Genomic DNA, 20,025 nt, shown 5'->3' on the forward strand with positions numbered 1-20,025 from the left:
GTGTGTCTGAAGACAGCGACAGTGTATTCATATAAATAAAAAAAATAATACATCTTTAACAAAAAAATAACCTAGAACCTAAAAGGTCAGGACAGCCTGAGGTTGCAGCCATGAGGGGGGTTAGCACAGCAAGCATCCAGAGCACTGGAGGGAACTTTGTTACGTTACCATTCCCCAACTAAATACCATGTCTCCGAAAACTAAATCTAGGCCAAGCCAAAGTTTAGTTTAAAAGCACGGTGCAGCTGAATCTGTGGTCCCAGCACTAGGGAGGCCAAGACTGCAGGACCTCAAGTCGGGGCTAGCCTAGGTTACATCAAAAGGACTTCATTCAAAAAACAAAATTAAAAAAACAAAAACAACTCACAGCTGCAGGAAGGAAAGACTGGACTTGTGTTCTCTGAGCCCTCAGAAGTTGCCAGAAGCTATGCTGTGGCTTCCTGTACTCACTAGAGACTCCTTGGGACTCGGCAGGACACCTCTCAGGCAGGAGAACACCAGCAGCCACCAGGCTTTGGCCAGCAGGTATGAGGACATGTGACAGTTATAGCCCCTCTTGCAGCCTCTCATGTAGAAGGTGAGTACAGAGACCCTCATTGGGCAAGCACATCTGGCCCCTGCCAAGTACCAAGAGACACAGGAGAGACATTGAGGGTCTGGGGGCAGAGGCACACCAGCAGTGTCATAGGACACTTTCCCTGCTGGCCCCTCCGTTTTCCTGGTAGATGCTTTACTTGCTCACTCACTTAGGATTTTAGACTCTGACCATGTAGCCCTGGCTGTCCCAGAACTCACAATGTAGACCAGGCTGGCCCCAAACTCAGAGCTCAGCCTGCCTATGCCTGTGCCTCCCCAGGGCTGGGTTTAAAGGTGTGCACCAGCACTTTTTTTTCTTATTAACAGGATTACTCTGTAAAGCTCTGATTACCCTGGCAATCACTATGTAGCCCAGGCTAGCCTTGAACTTGTAGCAATCCTCCTGTCTCAGTTTCCCAAGTCCTGGGATGACAGGCATGACCCACTGGCTTAGTGGGCACATTTTATAACAAACACTGGGTGCAGAGACATAGACCTGTATCTCCCACCCCCAGGAAGCTGAGGCAGGAGGATGCTTGAACCTAGGAACTCAAGGCTAACCTGGGCATCACTGTAAGACTATCTTGAGGTACAGTGGGGGAGGGGAAGGCAGAAAAGGAAACTGGCAAACTATGACAATTGAAGTTTATTCTGAAATACCAAACAGTTAGCACATCTCAACGAGCAACCCATATAAAAACTGGAGGTGACGAGCAGCAATGCTGCCACAGTCCCAGAAGCCCACGTGGACTTGCACGCCAGGCATGTGTCATGGGGAACCGGTGCACTTACAGCCGTGACAAAGCCAAGGCTGCTCTCTACACAAAGGTGAAAGGATCTTAGCCAAGGACAAGCTGGGTAGGGACAGAGGGAATCCTGAAGCGGGGTGCACAGAGAGGTAACAGGCATAAAACCCTGCGGTAGCAGGGGGCAGAGGGCTGGCCAGGTACAGCCCAGTCAGGAAGGCTGGACCTGTGGGAGCATGGAGGATCCTGACACTTCAGACACTGCCAGAGCCCAAGACGGATTCCGTGGTGGCCTCTGGAGAAGGACAAGGTTGAGGAAGGACAGGGTCAAGAAGAGATGGGACTGGGCCCCTGCTGGAGGAACAGCTGGACTTGAGGTTCCAGGAAGGCAGGGGAATGGCTGCTTTGGGTGATGGAGGAGGTGACAGGGAGTAGAAGGCTTACTACTGAAGTGTCCACCATGCCATTACCTCTTATTTCTATCCTGACAATGCCATGGGTCACCTGGGTGTTTGGGTGTTGGGCATGTGACCTATACCTGTAATCTCAGCACTCAGGATCTGAGGCAGGAGGAATGCCATGAATTCCAGGCTAGTCTGGACTACAGAGTGAAGCCTGTCTCAGAAAGAAAGAGAAGAGGGAAGAGGAGGGAAACGGGGAGAAAGGATAAAGGGAGGGATGGACCAAAGAGAGGAAGGGGAGAAGAGGAAAAATCGACCTGGGAGGAGACAGCCTTTGACTTCCCCTGCTGTTAGGCAGGGTGGCCTCCTAGATGTCCTGAACCCCTGCATGTGGTGGATAACTCTCAACATGGGGCTGTTTCCATAGTGACCCCTCCAGAGAATCTCCACAAGTCTTTCTGGGCCACAGGGAAGCCACTAGCCCATGGACAGCAGATAGGAGTGCAGGCAGCTGTAGGAAGGGAGACCAAGGTCCTGGAGCCAGGCTGAGATAGGAAAGCTGGCCTCATTCTCTGGGTATAGAGGCTGGGGGGAGGGGACTGCCCCAGCAGTCAGCTGTACCCACTTCTGCACAGTGACAGGTTTCACTGAGGAAGCAGGTCATTCTGAGTCCCTGACTTCTGCAGGAGGGAGGACCGAGCGGGTGCTGGACCACCCGAGTTTTGATGGACACAGCGCTGGCGTTCCTCCCAGGCTCAGAACAAGCCTTTTGTTCTTAGGACTCGCTGCCTTTCTGAACCCAGGCTAAAAATTACTTCAGTTCTTCCTGGAGTTACTCATCGCCTGGTGACTAATGCTTCAGGGTCTGTCCGTCAATCTTCAAATCCTGCTGCTGTTCCTCAGCGTTGGGTCTCAGGAACAAAAGCTGAAGAGGTAATCAACCGGAAGTGAGCAGATGGCAGTCCCCCTTAAGCTGCACCTTCCAGAGGGTGGGCAGTAGTGATTGCACCGCAGCACAGTGGCCGTGACAACTTTGGGAAGGCAGTGTCACTCCTCTGACTTCCCAGAATGCAACTTGCTCCCTAAGGCAGTCACACAAGATGACTTTGTCTTAAATTATTACGTGGGGAGATTTGCTGAGGAACAAGCTGCAAAGCGAGGAGGCCTGAGATGGGGCAGGATCCAGGTGTGCTTGTGTGGTGGCTTTCTGGAGATGTGATTGGCCACGTTCAAATTCTTTGTGTCAGCCCCATGCCCTCCTCAGCCTCACCACTCTCCACCCTGAGCTCTCTAAGTGCTATTGCTCTGTCAGCTCCCCAGTCGCCCACCAGCCAGTCAGCTGTGACCAACTTCCCACCAGGCTCTCAATGTTGAAACAGGCACACAGGTGACTGCTTCAGTGTCCTCGTCACCCCAGTAGGCCGTGTATTTGCCAGTCACATCTTTAATCCTGGTACATAGGAGGCAAAAGCAGACAGACCTTTGTGTGTTCAAGGCCAGCCTGGTCTACCAAGTGAGTTCTAAGCTTGCTAGGGATACACAGTGAGACCCTGTCTGGAGGAGGAGGAAGAGGAGGAAGAAGAAGAGGAGGAGGAAGAAGAGGAGGAAGAGGAGGAAGAGGAGGAGGAGGAGAAGGAGGAAAAAGAAGAAGAGGAAGAGGAAGAGGAAAGAGAGGAATTTGTTTAAGACAGTTTCTCTGTACAGCCTGCAGCTTGATAGGCGGACCAGGCTAGCCTCCAGTTTCAGGTGGTTCTCCTCCCTGTTTCTCACAAATGCTAGGTCTACCGGCTTGCCCCATAATACTTGGCTAAAAGTTTGTCTTTGTGGTGGTAGGAGTTAAGCCTGCCCATCCTTGCCTTGCCTTTTGATTTTTTTTTTCTCTTTTTCGGAGCTGGGGGCCTTGTGCTCGCTAGGCAAGCGCTCTACCGCTGAGCTAAATCCCCAAGCCTTCGATTTTTTTTTTAAAGGTTTATTTATTTTATTTATGTGAGTACACTGTCGCTGTCCTCAGACACACCAGAGGAGGGCATCGGATCCCATTACAGATGGTTGTGAGCCACCATGTGGTTGCTGGGATTTGAACTCAGGACCTCTGAAAGAGTAGTCAGTGCTCTTAACCACTGAGCCATCTCTCCAGCCCACCTTTCGATTTTTGACACAGGATTTTGTTATTAGCCCAGGTTGGTCTGGAAATCACCCCAATCCTTCTGTCTTTGTCTCCCAAATGTGGTCACAGACAGGGTGCAGCCACTAACAGGTTCATGTCTCCCTTTTCTGTAGCTGTCAAGGGCCAACGGTCATAGACCCTTCTCCATGGGGCGAACATGTCATTCAAAGTAATTTGAACCACAGTTCTCAAACATACGCATTCATATTTGGCTCAAAATAAACTATTTCCCTCCCTCCTCCTCCTCCTCCTCCTCCTCCTCCTCCTCCTCCTCCTCCTCCTCCTCCTCCTCCTCCTCCCCCTCCTTTCTTGAAGCTCAGGGACAATTTTATTACGGTTTTCTAGGCTATCAAGCTGCAAGCTTCGACAGCTGCCAAGAGAAGGCACTTGGAAGAAGAAAGTCATGTTTTCCAAGTTCGGGTCCAGCTGCGGAGCTCTGCAAACAGCTGCAAGGCAGGAAGGGGAGGAGCTTCAGAGAGCGGAAAAACTCAGGGCATCAGGGTGAAGTCGCTTAGGCTTTTGGCCCATCCCCGAAAGAAAAGTCACTTGGGAAGCGAGACTCTTAACTGAGAAAAACGCCCCCATAACATTGGCCTCTAAGCAAATCTGTAATACATGTTCTAAATTAGTGCTTGATGGAGGAGGGCCCAGCGCGTTGTGGGTAGAGCCATCCCTGAGCAGGCGGTCCTGGGCTCTATAGGAAAGCCAGCTGAGCAAGCCATGAAGAGCAAGCCAGCAAGCAGCGTCCCTCCATGGCTTCCCCAAGTTGCTCTTTGTCATCGTGTTTTGTCCTAGCAATAGAGGCCCCAACTAAAGAGAAAAGGGGACAGTTTTAACTCGGAAGTTGCCAGGCCTCTTGGCAGAGACCCTGTAAACAGTCTCCTGAATTTATTCACTTACCCAGTCGGTTGGTTTTGTTTTTTGAGACAAGAGTCTCTCTATACATACAGCTGTCTCAGTTGGGATTTCTTCTACTGCTGTGAGGAAACACCACGATGAAAAAAAAAAATAAGTTGGGGAGGAGTTTATTCAGCAGCTTACACTCCCATGTCCACTGTTCATCGTCAGAGGAAGTCAGGACAGAAACGCAAGCAGAACAGAATCTGATGCAGAGGCCATAGAGGGTGCCGCTTACTGGCTTGCTGGGGCTGGAACACGGCCCCCTTCGTTCAATACATCTTCGCCAGCTTTCTGTTTTCCATGGTTTCTTTCCCGTCTGGAATTTGATCTGTGATCAGACGGTGAACTCAGAAATCAATGTGCCTCTGTCTCCCTAGTGCTGGAATTAAAGGCAAGTTCTACCTATCGTGCCTCGACCCAAACTTTCCTTTCTTTCTGCCTCAAGATGAAGAACACATGTGTGCTCTCCGTTTCTGGATTGTGGTTCATTCCAAATACAGTCATGTTGACAACTGAGACTAGACATCACAACAGCCCTGGGTGTCCTGGAACTCACTATGTAGATCAGGCTGGCCTCGAACTCAGAGATCCTTCCTCTGCTTCCCAAGTGCTGAGATTAAAGGCGGGCACCAACCCCACCCAGCCCTCCTCCTATTTTTTTTTTGTTAAATATTTTATTTATTTATTATATATTATGATTACACTGTTGCTATCTTCAGACACACCAGAAGAGGGCATCAGACTTGTTTCAGATGGTTGTGAGCCACCATGTGGTTGCTGGGATTTGAACTCAGGACCTTGGGAAGAGCAGTCGGTGCTCTTAACCACTGAGCCATCTCTCCAGCCCCCTCCTCCTATTTTTAATTCATGTCTTAAGTGTGTGTGGGGGGGGTGGCGTTCTCATGCACATATGCTCATGCATATAAAGGCCAGAGGATAGCCTTGAATGTCATCCTTAAGAGCACTGTCCAACCACACCATGTATTCCTGTCTAGGCTGGAACTTGCTGTGTAGACCAGGCCAGCCGTGGCCAGCTGTGGCTACATAGAGAAACCTTATGATGCCAGGCAATGGTGGAGAGATAGGAGGATTGTGAAGAGTTGGGAGTCAGCCTGGATTACATAGTGACTTCCAGACCAGCCTGTGCTACATATGAGACCCTGTTTCAAGGAGCAACTGTTCAGTCATTAAGCACACAGGCTGCCTGCAGATCTGATTTTAGTTTTCCAGCATCCACCAGATGGGCTGCTCACAACCTCCTGTAACACCAGCTCCAGGGCCGAACAACGCTCTAATCTCCCTGGGCTTCTACACATACAAACACATAATGCAAAACAATAAAAATAGGCTGAGCCTGGTGTGCACTTTTTAATCCCAGCACTCGGGAGGCAGGGGCAGGGGACGGGGGCGGGGGCGGGGGCAGATCTCTCAGTTTGAGGCCAGCCTGGTCTACAGAGCAATTTCCAGGACTGCCAGAGCCATACAGAGGAACCCTGTCTCAAAAACCAAAACTGATCAATCAATAAATAAAATATTAAGTATGAACCACTGTAGGCATAAAATTTGTGCAACCTATTTTTAGTAAGTGTTCAACCTCTCCTCTAGCCCACCATTCAGCAGAGATATGGGAAGAGAAAAGTTATTAGGATATGGGGGAAGTGGACCTTTTCAGCAATAGCTCTTTGTGGGCGAGCTCAATCTTTGGCATCAGTTCAGTCCCGCAGCAGACACCAAATACGACTTAGCAGCTACAGTCTAGTTCTTTCAGAAAGCAGACACCAGGCAGCTGTAGTTCAATCCTGAAGAAATCATCAGGCTCACTCTCTGGCCTGAGGCAAGGCCGTGGAAGTGACGAGCTTCTCCTAGAACCTCACAAGCAACTCTTCGGTGAGTTTCCTCTCAATGTCAGAGTTAACACAAGTTGAGCTCAACAATGCTATAAAAGGTGAACCAATACAAGTGTGTCGTTAGGAAGGAGTAGCCAGATGGAGCAAAGCAAACCAACGCTCAGTGCTTGTCTCCCACTGTCTGTGGGGTCACGTTTATGCTCCTTCCTCCCGGGTCACCCGTGTCTGCTTCAGGAAAACATCCTTTCACCTGTGTGCCCCAGCAAAACCTCATTTGACATTGCTAACTTTCCAAAGAAACTAGAAGTTTCTCCTTCATACCACCATGTTTGGCTCCTTGTGCTTTTCAAAAGTCTGTGGATTGAGATATCCCTCCAGTCATAGACTATTCTCTTAAAATGGCATCCGTGTTTTATGTTGACAGGAGTGACCATCAACAGTATGGATGCTGGATCTGTTCTGGGGAATTTGGTCTCCTGGGATGAGCTGGTTTTATTGATTCCCCAGGATCACAAAATAAATAAATCTACACGTTGAAACTTAATGTCCAGAAGTCATATGAAGAAGTGAGGGTTACACACTGGTGAATGGGACTAGTGACTCAACAAAGGTTCCAGAAAGCTGTTGTCACCTTTGTCCTACAGCCATGTGAAGACCACAGAAGTGCCATCTTGGAGACAGAGAGGGCACAGAGGGGGCACAGAGCCTGTTCCCCTTGGCATCCCTAGCTCCCAGAACTCCGAAGACAGGAATTTCTATTTAAATCCGTGATAGAGTCTCGAAGATTTTTTCTTTCTTTCTTTCCTTATCTGTCTCTCTATCTCTCTTATCTCTCTATCTCTCTATCTATCTATCTCTTGTGAGTACACTGTCGCTGTCTTCAGACACACCAGAAGAGGGCATCAGATCTCATTACAGATGGTTGTGAGCCACCGTGTGGTTGCTGGGAATTGAACTCAGGACCTCTGAAAGAGTAGTCAGTGCTCTAACCACGAAGCCATCTCTCCAGCCCCTGGAGGATGTTCTTAAGAGCAACAAGAATGTACAACATCAATATGGAAATAGGACACCAGGCCAGTGTCCAGGACATCACAATCCCGATGGGCCCTCTACCACTGAGATGCCTTGCTGCCCTCCAAAACTCCAGGCTACATAAAATGGTGCATGGTAACAAAATTCGGAATGAAAATTTTTAAGAAAAGGGGTGAAGTTAATAGAACTCGGAGTGGACATTTTGTTGTTGTTTTTGTTGTTGTTGCTGTTGTTGTCATTTACTTTTGTTTACAGACAGGGTTTCACTATGTAGCTCTGGCTGTTCTGGAACTAGCTATGTAGACCAGGCTAGGCTTGAACTCAGAGATCCACCTGCTTCAGCCTCCCTGCTGGAATTAAAAGCATGCGCGAGCCTCGTGCAGATTGCCTTTTGTTCTTGCTGCTGGTGGTGGTCGTGAGGGCTTTTGTTTTTTTGGTTTTTGGTTTTGTTTGTGTGTGTGTTTATACCTAAGATAGGAAAGGTTTTGAGGAGGGCATAAGAGGGAAAGAGAGGCTAGTGGAGTTGGCTTCGTGTAGATGTCCTAAGTAGTTAACTTTGTCAAGCAGTTTTGGAGCCCCAACAAGGACAGCAAGTCACACACAGAGGTAGGAGACACACATATCTGTATGTGGCAATATCCTCTCACATCCCATGAGGCTAGACGCTCGTCCCTAGGTCTGATGAAGACAAGGCTGAATGTTCAGAGTCTCAGGTTATCAGGAGAGACAGAGGCGATTCTGAAAGACACTAAGAAGCAAATCCCTGGATCCTGACACCCATCGGCCTGAGGTTCCCCCTCTAGGCCTAGCTGCCTCCCCTCCCCTAAGAAATCAGGTTACACCTCCTGTGCACACTACTCTTTACCCATACACTCACCCACTGGTGCTCCTCCTCCTGCCCTGACTCTGGACTGCCCTCCAGTCTCCTGCCTCCACACCCCAACGTCTGTATCTCCAAATTGCCCTTCTGCAAGGACACCAGTTATCGGTTGTACACTGCAACCTACAACATGACCACTAATTCCTCACCGAACACCTCATTCTAAATGAGGTCATGTGCACAGGCCAGAGGTGTCAAGATGGAGACATCCTTTCAGGGGACCATTTAACCCTCGGTCACCGTCACCACAAATACCAGGGTCTGAGGTGCTGTCTTCTATCTCAAGCCCTGTCCTGAGGCCTCACCCACCAGGTTCTGCTCATGCCCACTGCCACAGAAAGGCCATCCTGCAGTGTGAGGGTGGCCTATCCTTCTGGGTGATCTGAGGAGTGGTGGCCCAGGAGCTCCAGCAGCTGCAGGCTCATCTGCAGGGACCAAGTACAGTCCTCTGCTCTTAGCCTCAGCTGTGCCCCAGATACAGCCCAGATGTGTGGTGCTCTCCTCAGTGAGGAGGCTGGAGGGAGACCTCAAGGCTGAACCTCCAGGTGCCCTGTCCTGGCTCAGAGAGAACTCCATTCTCACGGAGACCTTGTTTGGAAGGAACCCATTGATCTAGTTCTCCAAGGGTGGGGCCAAGGAGTTCCATGGGTCTGGGCTGCAGTGCACTAACCACAGGCCATGTTCTTGTTAGGACAGCAGACATGAGGCAGGGTCCCAGTCCAGCCTATTCTCATCTGAACTGTGGTGTTTGGAAAGACCTTATTACAAAAGCAAACAAACTAAAATCAGAAAGCACCAGGAGGTTTCAGAACACCAGGGGGGCAGACATCGATCTAGAATATGTTTCGCTTTCTCTTGGGGTTAACAGCCACATCAAGACTTCGCATTCTGAATGGGTCAACCGCTGTGATGTGCAACAAGAAATCAGAGGTGTGGTGCCAGGGCCCTCTGTCCTCTCCTGCTTCCCTGACTGGGGTCTGGACATGGTAGGGAGACACTCCCTGTGTGGGTAAAGCCATGCCTCAGGGAAGCATTGATAGCCTCTGGAGTGGGGCACTGTCATTGACCACTTTAGTCTGTTACTGATAACTCCCTGAGGTAGTTAGTATAAGTGAGATTGCAGGCAGGCAAGACCCTGGAAGTTTCTGGAAACCCTCGCTTAGCAGTCACTGGCCAGGCCTTCAGGCTTCCTGCCCTCAGACAGGCTGAAGGCAACAGACTGCACAAGACTGTGGGATGACGTCATGCAGTCACGTGAGGCAGGCACAAGATAGAACAAGGCCTGTCATTAGACAAGAAGGAAGGATGGGCAGGAGAAAAGTTTGAGGGAAGAGGAGGAGACTGGAATGGAAAGGAGGGGATACTGGAGGAGAAGATGCTGCTGAGAGAACAGGGAGGCTGATGTTAAGATTCTACTCTGTGTATTTACAGGTTGTTGTGAATGTTCTTAAGGGATGGATGTGTACAGGGCTTTGTATGTGTAGGTGACCGATTATATCTTATCAATTGGGTCAAAGGTTATTGGGTTGTGTGTGTTCTTTCTTGTGGCGATTTGACTTTGGGAGAGTGTGTGGCAGCAGAGACACTAGGCCGCCATGGAATTGGGATGTGTGCTTCTACACAAGATATCTACAAGATATCTTGGGGCACTGTGGTGACGGACCTAGCGAGGTAAAAGACGGCCCCCTTATAATTTTACAACAACACAAGACCCCACCAAGGGTCTGAGTCATGAGGTATGGACGATGCTGCTTCGGATCTGAAACACAAAGGAAGGGCCACAAGCCAAGTGTGGTGGTTTAACAGGAATGGCTGCCGTTGACCCATGTGTTTGAATGCCGTAGGAATTGGCACTATTAGGAGCTATGTGACCCTATCAGGGATGGTATGTCCTCGTTGGAGGAAGTGTGTCACTGAGGACGCAGGCTCCGAAGTTTCATATACTCAAGCCATGACCCGTGTGGTATGAAGTCTCCTGCTGCTTTTGGGTCAAAATGTAGACCTCTCAGCTCCTTCTCCAGCTCCACATCTGTCTGTGTGTCATTATATTTTCTTTTCCATGACAATAAGGGGCTGAACCTCTGATACTGTAAGCCAGCCCCCAATGAAATGTTTTCTTTTACAAGAGTTGCTATGGCTACAGTCTTCCTAGGGTTTTGCTGCTATAAAGAGACACCATGACCAAGACAACTCTTTTTTTTTTTAATTTATTTTACTTTATTTATATGAGTAAACTGTAGCTGTCTTCAGACACAGCAGAAGAGGGCATTAGATCCCATTACAGATAGGTGTGAGCCACCATGTGGGTACTGGGAATTGAACTCAGGACCTCTGTAAAGAACAGGCAGTTAGTGCTCTTAAGTACTGAGGCATCGGGGTTGGGGATTTAGCTCAGTGGTAGAGCGCTTACCTAGCAAGCACAAGGCCTTTGGTTCGGTCCCCAGCTCCGAAAAAAAAAAAAATACTGAGGCATCTCTCCAGGCCCCAAGGCAACTCTTATAAGGACTACATTTAATTGGGGCTGGCTTACAAGTTCAGAGGTTCAGTCCATTATCATCAAGGTGGGAGCATGGCAGCATCCAGGCAGGCATGGTGCAGGAGGAGCTGAGAGTTCTATATCTTGTTCCGAAGGCAAACAGGAGAAGACTGGCTTCCAGGCAACTAGGACAAGAGTCTTAAAGCCCACACCCCCAGTGACACACTTCCTCCAACAAGGCCACACCTACAAGTAGTGCCATGTCCTGGGCCAAGCATAGTCCCCCCACCACAGCCATGGTATCTCTTCACAGCAGCAGAACTGGAACAAGACACCAAGGATGTTTGAGTGTTGTATGCAGAAAAGGTGGGGCTGGAGAAATGGCTCAATGGTTAAGAGCACTGACTGCTCCTCCAGAGGTCCTGAGTTCAATTCCCAGCAACCACATGGTGGCTCACAACCTCTGTAATGGGATTCAGTGCCCTCTTCTGGTGTACATGAAGACAGCTACGGTGTACTCAGATAAATAAAATAAATAAATCTTTTTTAAAAAATCTTAAGGGCTGGAGAGATGGCTCAGCGGTTAAGAGCACTGTCTGCTCTTCCAGAGGTCCTGAGTTCAAATCCCAGAAACCACATGGTGGCTCACAACCATCTGTAATGAGATCTGATGCCCTCTTCTGGTGTGTCTGAAGACAACTACAGTGTACTTATATATAATAAATAAATTAAAAAAAAAAGAAAACATTTAAAAAAAATCTTAAAAAAGGAAAGGTGGAGAACTTTTGTAACCAGCACCTTCAGAAGGAGGTGACTCTGATGTCCCATTTGGACTCACCTGGCTTTAGACAGATATGTCCTTTAATAGAATGCAATACAGCAGTCATAGGACAGGTTATGGCTCTGCTATCTCATAGCCCCACATCCTCTCTGGTGATGAATGAGCATAGAAGCATTCAGGGATCTCTTCTCCCTGCACCTCTCCTTGCCCACAGACCCACTGCTGACCTGCTCCATGGTTTTACACCTAGGGGCATGGGATGGTTATGGTTACAGACATCCCAAGCTTCACCATTCAACGTCCCTGTCAAAGGTCAAGGAGCCAGGTGGTACCTACTAGCACTCACTAGCAACTGAATTGTTGGAGCTTTGGCCAATGGCTGGTCTTCAGATTCCTGTAGGGAGGAGCTAGGCAGGTCCTCCGTCTCCAAGTGCCCACCCCAAGAGAACCATATTAGAAGGCTCAGGGCTGGTCCTAACGTACCAGACAGTCCCCAGAGAATGAGAAGACTGAAAGAGTGAAGGGTGACCTGCGGTCCACCTCAGTTGAGACCAAATACACACTTTCCTTGTCGCCCTTTCAGAGAAGTAGCCACAAGGAGCACGCTGGGGAGAAATTACCACACTTAACAGAACTGCAGTGAAAATATTTATTTGTGGGTAGTCATAGAAGTCAACAGACCAGCACAGAACAGACACAGCTACACAGTGCTCATGTCCACAAACACTGACAGGGGACAGCACACAGGGCTGGGGGAGGGGAGGTTGGTCTGGAGACCACCTGAGTCCAGAGCACACCCCTTCTGCACAGCAGGGATTGTGGGGTCAACTGTGCTTTGCTCTAAAGACCAGGGGCCTCCGGAGAGGTGAGGTCTCTGGGAAGGACTAGCAGGATCGGGCCAGCCCCACAGTGCAGCCCATTTGACAATTGGTCCAGGTTTGAAACATATGGTGAAATTGTGACATAGTGTCAAGAGTGGGCAGCTATGAACTAGAGCATTCGTGATGTCGCCCATGCCACATTTTTCAAGAGCTTTATTCATGAAGAATTCACCATTCACACCATTCACACACCCATCATCCAAAAAGAAAAAAAAAAAAAAGGTCTTGGGTGTTTTGTGGGAATCACTCGGGCCTGAGCTTTGAGGGAACGTTGCTTCTGCCTTCCTGCTCCTTGAGTTATGAGGGGGAAGGACGTGCTAAGCCTCTGCATCCTCTACTGTCTCCTGTCACCCCCAGGACACACCCTCCTGTCAAGCATGAACCACTTCCTCTGTGACAGTGTAGCTCTGAGGCTTCCAGAACACCAGCCCAGTTCACACTAAGGTTGAACGCACCTCCACCTGCCTGCATGTGGGAATGTGCATAGCCCTGCAAGGCAGTGAGGTGCAGACATGGTTTTATCCAACATCTCAGCCTGCCTTTTTGGGCCTCCTGGCTCTATAGGATGGGCAGTGAGGTATGGCCATGGTTATACCCCAAAGCCTTCTGGGAGCCTCCAAGCATGGAAGTCTGAGTGGCAAGCTCTCTCCTGTTTCCACCCATCTGTAGCTTCAGGGCAGAGGCAGCCCTAGCTGGCTATTCAAGAGATGACCAGGGCAGGGTGGAGTTCCCATGGCCTCAGGGAGACCTTTTCCACCTGGAATGTGTATCTTATTGCACAAAGACCAGAAACTGCTGGGCAGGGGGTCAGGGAAGGAATGAGGAGATGCTGGCACAGGGGAGCTGACACAGGCAGGGAAGGGAATACAAGGGAGATGCAGACTCCGGCTCTGAGGACATTCTCTGCCTGGCTCAATAGTGGGTAATCTTTAAATTGTGTTTATTCCACCGGAAATTAAAAAAGAAAACAACTTAGCGATAACCTTGTATGTGCTTAAAGACAGAGTCTTCCTACATAGCATAGTGTGACTTTAAAGTCACTAGCCTCCTGCCTCAGCCTCTATGGTACCAGACTGTAGGTATGTGCCACCATATCAGGCAAAAAAAAAAAAAAGTCCAAGTACAAAAGTTTTATATACTGTTAAATTTAAATATTAAAATTACTCATTCAATTCTGGTTTTAAGCAACTAAACCCACTAGAGTGCAGGAATGTGAAACTATGACATATAAGACATTAGTCTAAATTAATCATTGTCTTTTCTGCAACAAGAAAAAACCAGACTCAACAAAGAAACACACATCCCAAAATGCACTGATATTCATAAACTGTCATTTCTGGCCATGCTGACCAAGTAATGGCTTCCTGGGATGTCAGGCAGGACTGGGGACACACTGAGCTCCCACTTGCTGTGAGGTGTTACACAATGCCAAATTTGAGTCCTAACATGAAGTTTTACACAGTAAAAACCAGCCAAATCTAGCAGGATGATTCCTGTTGAATCTGCTGGTACCAGCATCTGCCTGGGCCTGACAGTGCTCCAGCTCCACTGCGCCACCTGCTGGTCAATGCTGAGAACAACTGCAGGCAGAAACCTCTCTTTGCTTCCACAGGACTGGAACCTGCCAGCCATCTACAGCTGTCACAGAAAGTGTGGAAAAGCAACGGGACTGGCATATGCATGTCCAGCTGCACCTCCATTCCAGGACGCCTCTCCAACATGCAGGGGACCGGGGAGTGACATTCAGTCAGACCTGCTAGGCCCAGGTTCAACCCTTTACTAACTCTGCTTTCCCTACAGAATCCACAATTCCATTCTACCCTTACACTGCACCTGACCTCCCAGAACTGCCCCTTGAGGGTGAGGACGCCCTTTCTTAGCATCCACTGGTGGCTCCTGTGGTCAGCACCCTCCCTCACATGGGCAGACCGGATTTCCAAAGGCTCTCAGTGCAGGTAGCTGCGTGGATGCCTGGAAGGGAGGTGCTCCAGTTGGCAGCGATAAAAGGGGGCACTGGGCTGTGGCACCCACTAGAGGGCACATCCACAAAGCCTGGGTCTGTACCTGTCCACTCAAACTCCAGTGCCCTCTGGTCCAGGTGTATACCCTGCCCCAGAAGAAAGGCTCATGGAGGGGCAGTGCCAGCCGTGGTTAGTTCAGCCTGTGGTCACTGGACACCTGAGAACTACGTAAATATGGACTGATACCACAAGTGAGTAATCCCCAAAGGGCCGCAAAGAAACAGAGATCAAAGACAAAATACATTCACTTCTCTTCTCCTTCACTCTACAGTGTAAGGTCTGAAGCAATGGGAGCTGGGAACGGTGTCCTGGAGCTGCCCTGGAACACAGCGAGGGCCTCAGCAATGCTGTGGCCAACCCCCCTCCTTCCAGGGGCCCTGCATCCTCAACAAGGACATGAGACAGCCTGACCTCTAACAGCCTGTGGGGAACACAGTCCCCTCCTTTCAAATTCCCACTACAGCACAGCAAAGCCCAGACCTCTCCCACTGCAAAATCAATCAAAGTGGGCTCTCGCAAGTTAAAGAAAAGGACAGTGTCATTTTTACAATCACGAATATACTGTGAAAGTAAGAGGCCCAGGAATACCTACCAGGAGCAGGCAGTGATGTAAATAGAATCATATGTGGGAATCCCTGTCCAGCAGGTTGAAGGAGATGTTTTGACACAAAATCAAAGTCCCCCAACAGGGAGCGGGCAACACGTTATTTCATTACTAAGCTCTGGAAAGGGAAAGTCAAAGCCAGTTGTGATTTGGATACGAGGGAGCCAGACCCTGTGCCTGTTTGCTGGCACAGCAATGGACAGTACATTGGAGCCTTACTTCTGCCCAGGGCCTGTGCTCAGGTTCAAAGCACGAGTATCTTCCTTTTGTCACATGCCTTTGCCACTCAAAGCCTGTATCTGTCCTGTTATCTCCAAAGCAGATAGGAAAAGTGAGACTTAACCAAAGTCCAGGGTTTTAGAGGAAATTCTCATAGGGGGTGGGTGCATAGAACTCACCGGGCTATGTTAGCAAGAAAGGGTCCTCCCCACCCACATCGGCTGGGCTACAGCAAAAGGGCTAAGCTTTTCCTGGTGTGGTTGCACGTTTAGACCGGTACACATAAAACTGCCACACAGAGTTCCATTGTCCCAGAGGAACAATTGTTCCAATGGAGCAGTTGTTCCACTGTGTCTCACACAGGCTATCCCCAGCCCCATGCCTGCCCTTAACCTGTGTGATGCCTTATTTTTCAAATTGCTCTCCTCTTATTTTATTGTCTTGAGACTAGGTCTCTCCTCATCGAAACTCAGATCACCAATACGAATGCACTCGCTGGCAGGTGACTCCTGTTTCCTCCTCCCTACTGCCCCGCACAGCCACACCTGGTGGGGTTTGAACTCAGGTCCTTGTGTTTGGGTAGCAACCACTTTGCCAGCTGAGCCACCTCCAGTCCCATCTCAACATTTGCGAAGAAAAGGGAAGTTTCCTGACATGCTGGCAAGGTGGTGCTCTCTGCTCTCTGTGAGGCAGTGATGGGCTTTTTCTGTTAAGCCTTGAGGCAATGAGGCTGGTCCTCACGTTTAAGATACTGCCTCTGGTTTCCTTTCTCTTGGGGCTCAGAGGAGTCACCTTGGAACCAGCCTTGGACACATGGCAGTACTGGGGTACTATTGCTCAAGGTCATTTTTTCAATCACATTTGAATTAAATTGATTAATTGAATTAAATTACATTTAAAATACGTGTGTGTCAGAGAGAGAGAGAGAGAGAGAGAGAGAGAGAGAGAGAGAGAGAGAGAGAGAGAGAGAGAGAAAGAGAAATTTATAGAAACCAGTTCCCTGCTACCTTCAAAGTTGTAAGGCTTATTGTATCCACAGGCACCTTCACCTGCTGATCCGTCTCACAGCCTGGGACTAGAAACATGGGGAGCTCACATTATGGAGCTGGTTCAGGTCCACCTGGACCAGCATCTCCTCTACCTGGGGCACTTTAATAGGGGAAGGGGTGTGGCAGCCTGACACTCAGAGGTCCATGAGACCCTATGCTTCTAGGGGAGGGCACAATGTCCTCTCCACCTCCTCCTGCCGCCCAGTTCTCCTTAGGCTGTGGCTTCCCAGAAGATACATGTCTCAAGGGCTGAGGTGCAGGGATGTGGGTGTGGACCGAAAGATCATGAAAGTCATGGATGGAATGCTCAAAGTCACAGCCATGACTAGGGACCCTATACTCCAGGGAATAGAGCCAGGAAATTCACCCTTGAGCACGAGGAAACAGAAAATGTCACAGTCTACGTCTGGGAACCAAGAGCTGCCTCTGCACGCACAATACCCTATGCTCTGAACAGGAGCAGAACCTCCAAGGAGGCAGGGAGCCAGCTGGCTTCACATAAGGCCCTCTTGGCCCTCAGCATAAGCGGGGCACAGAAATGGGAGTGAGGGGGAGGGAGGGAGATCAGATTTTAACTATGCCACCAGGGGCAGGGGCCATCTCTGCCTCTCCTTCCCTGTCTGTGCAAACCCCTGTGCAACAATGCACTGTCCCCAGCAGCATGTGGCAGGGACACTGCCAGCTGACAGTCCTGCAGGGCTGGGTGAGTGCCCACAAGAGCCCAGTGTGGCAAACTTCCCTCAACCTCCAAGCCGCCCGGGGCTCAGCGGCTCAACCCCATGTTGGTCCGTTTCCTAGAGTTTGCTCCCGAGTTCCAGGAGGCCCTGCAGATACCTGGGAAGCTCGCAGATCCCCGGGAATGTTCTGCTACATTAAAAGGTCCCTGTCACAGTCACCACGTGCCTGTGAGCCTACGTAGCCACACATGGGGCCATGAAAGCTTCCCACACAGTCCCACAGCTGCATAAGTGACATTCGGGGACACCCGAAGGGCAGCAGAGACACAGAGAAACTAATGCAGGAACAAGGGAAAGACCAGAATGGCGATGAAGATATTTGGCCTAATTCTCCCGATGCCAACGGTGAAGACCTAACCCAATTTTAGAGTCAGTGCCCACACAGGCAGAGTCTTTGCACAATCAGGGATTGTGTATCCACAAGGGCAATGGCAGTCAGTAGCCTACAGAAGGGTCCAGAGGCAGCAGGCTCCCCTCCTCCACCTACCTTCCACATACCCATGAGTCAACATGAGGCAGTCAGAGGCCCAGAGCCTTTAGGGAAGGGGCCATGGGTCTGAATCACACATTTCGATGACGCCTTTGTCATTTTTTAAAAAAATAGCGCGTTGGCACATTTTCAGGACAGAGACGGTCTGAGACCCGACTCTCAGGGAGGAACACAATGTCAAGTTTCATCATGGCTCTAAGGCAGACTTTACAGCTTTTCACAGGGATGGAGACGGACACCTCAGCTCGGTGTGTGTCAGGGTGAGTGTGCACGGCCCTCACAGCACCGTGGCCTGCACGACGATCTCGGGGTCCTCGATGTCCTTCCTGCTCTGCACCATTCTCAGCTCCAGCTGAGCCGGGCTAGGCTTCTGTCCTTCTCCTGCTTCGGCTGCAGAACACAGGGAAGATCAGAGCAGGTGCGGTGGAACCTGAGACACCCTTCCTCTTCCCACAGTTCTGAGGTCCTGCTTCAGGAGGGGCTCCACACTGCCCCCTGCTGCCTCACCTCTAACAGGCAGCAGGAGGCAGAGGCTGGGAGGCAGAGCTTCCCCCTCCCTCTTACCCACCTCCAGACAGAGGCCACCTCCAAGGAAGGCAGAGCACTGACGGGTACCTTTTGCACACCGGATGGTCCTCTGCAGGACATGCTGCATGGCAGACACCGTTTTCTCACAGGCCACCTGTGGAGAGGACAGAGACACAGGTGACCCACCTGCTTAGCATCTCTATATGGAACACATCCTCAAGTACCAGCTCTCTCAGTCACCAGGGAGCTGGCCTCACTGTCCCTCACACCCACATGGACATGGCTGGGCCCCTACTGGGCTGACTGCAGGCAGCCCTCCACAGAGAAGATTCTGCATTAGTCTGTATCTGGAGGGTCCCCCATAGCACATGCTAGAGGCTAGGCCCTCTGCCTGGGGTGCTGTTGGAGGGATGACAGCTTCCCGAGGAGGGGCCTGTTGCAAGGTCTTTCCTTCTTGGATCCCAACAAGATGCACAGCCACAGGTCTCAAAGCAACAAGGCCAGCTCACCACGGACAGATACCTCTAAAACCATGAGTCGAAACAAACCTTTCTTCTTTATAAAGGGTCTCGGGTATTTTGTTACAGCAGTGAAGAGCCAAGCGGATGCCCCATGTTAATTGATCGCCTCCCTGTAGACTGAGAGGCATCCTCGGATGGGGTGTCATTGACCTTGAGACTTGTCAATATTGGGCACACCTGGCCCACAGCAGGTGCTGAACTACAATTCCTGGGATTAATTAGTTTTAAAGACTCTAAAAAGGAAAGAGCTCTGGCCCACCTAGAGTTCAAGGCCAGAGGCCTGGGGGACTCCACCAGAAGCCGTACACGCACCAATTCCTTGACATGGATTGGAAGAACCCTGGCTTGTCTTGGGAGCCCCACAGTGAGGCTCACAGGGTGAGCGGGAGCTGCCAAAACTCTGCTGCTCTGTACAAAGGAATCCCCACTGCTGCCAGTTAGACAGGGTGAGCCTGGTTTGGCCTACATCTGAGGGAGGAAGGAGGTAGAGAGCCAGCACAGGGAAAAAGGAGGGAGCATTCTAGACTTTGAGTTTTCAAGGGACTTGACTTGTCTGCCTCTCCATCATAAAGGCAAGGAGTCAGAGGTGTGGTCAGAGCAGGGTAGGAAGGGTGGTAGGACAGACCAGGGGACCCACTTCCAGGTCCCCACATCTAACTGCCTCCTCTAGGCAACAGGTGATCCTCTCCCCTCCCTCTATGCTAAAGGAAGGCAGGCATCAGCCAGCTATGCAACCATGTCCCCCACAGTGAGGGACACAAGGCTGTGGGTAGCCATTTGCAGGGCTGGGACAGTCTACACTGGGGATAGGGCCTGTTCCAACTTTGCATTCTTTTTCGTTTTGTATTTGCTGGGCCAGGAACGGAACCCAGGCCTTGTGTGTACAAGGCGAGGGCTCTGCTGAGCCATGAGCCCAGCCCTCGAGACTCTGCCTTGAACAGCACTGGAGGATGTGGTGGCTGCGAGCTCTTGTGGAGCAGGGGACAGGTCCTGCAGCTTGGTCAGTGGGTAGCTTTTCTGCTCACAAGCCATGAGATACCAGATGCAAGGGCACAGCCTTAGGAAAACTCCTCTGCCCCTGCTAAGTCACACACTGAACTGCACTCTGCACAAGGAAGCCCCACCATGATCCCCCAGGAAACAGCTCCGTCCCTCCCGAGCTCCAGATG

At 50.3% G+C, this 20,025-nt stretch overlaps 1 protein-coding gene across 5 annotated transcripts in view; it reads right to left on the reverse strand.

The window, feature by feature from the left end:
- Window positions 1-12,441: 12,441 nt before the first annotated feature.
- The window catches only part of Pdxkl1 (pyridoxal kinase like 1), a 29,643-nt gene continuing 22,059 nt past the window's right edge, over window positions 12,442-20,025 (reverse strand). For 4 of the 5 annotated variants that reach the window (XM_087597682.1, XM_087597680.1, XM_087597681.1 and 1 more), the window contains 2 exons: window positions 18,423-18,489; window positions 12,442-18,197 (listed from right to left, as the gene is read on the reverse strand). In XM_087597682.1, the coding sequence (XP_087453808.1) occupies window positions 18,085-18,197; window positions 18,423-18,489 (180 nt within the window). In that variant the 3' untranslated portion in view covers window positions 12,442-18,084. 5 annotated transcript variants of the gene reach the window in all.

Source organism: Rattus norvegicus, chromosome 20 (genome assembly GCF_021556685.1).
Source record: "Rattus norvegicus strain SHRSP/BbbUtx chromosome 20, alternate assembly SHRSP_T2T, whole genome shotgun sequence".
Classification (NCBI taxonomy): domain Eukaryota; kingdom Metazoa; phylum Chordata; class Mammalia; order Rodentia; family Muridae; genus Rattus; species Rattus norvegicus.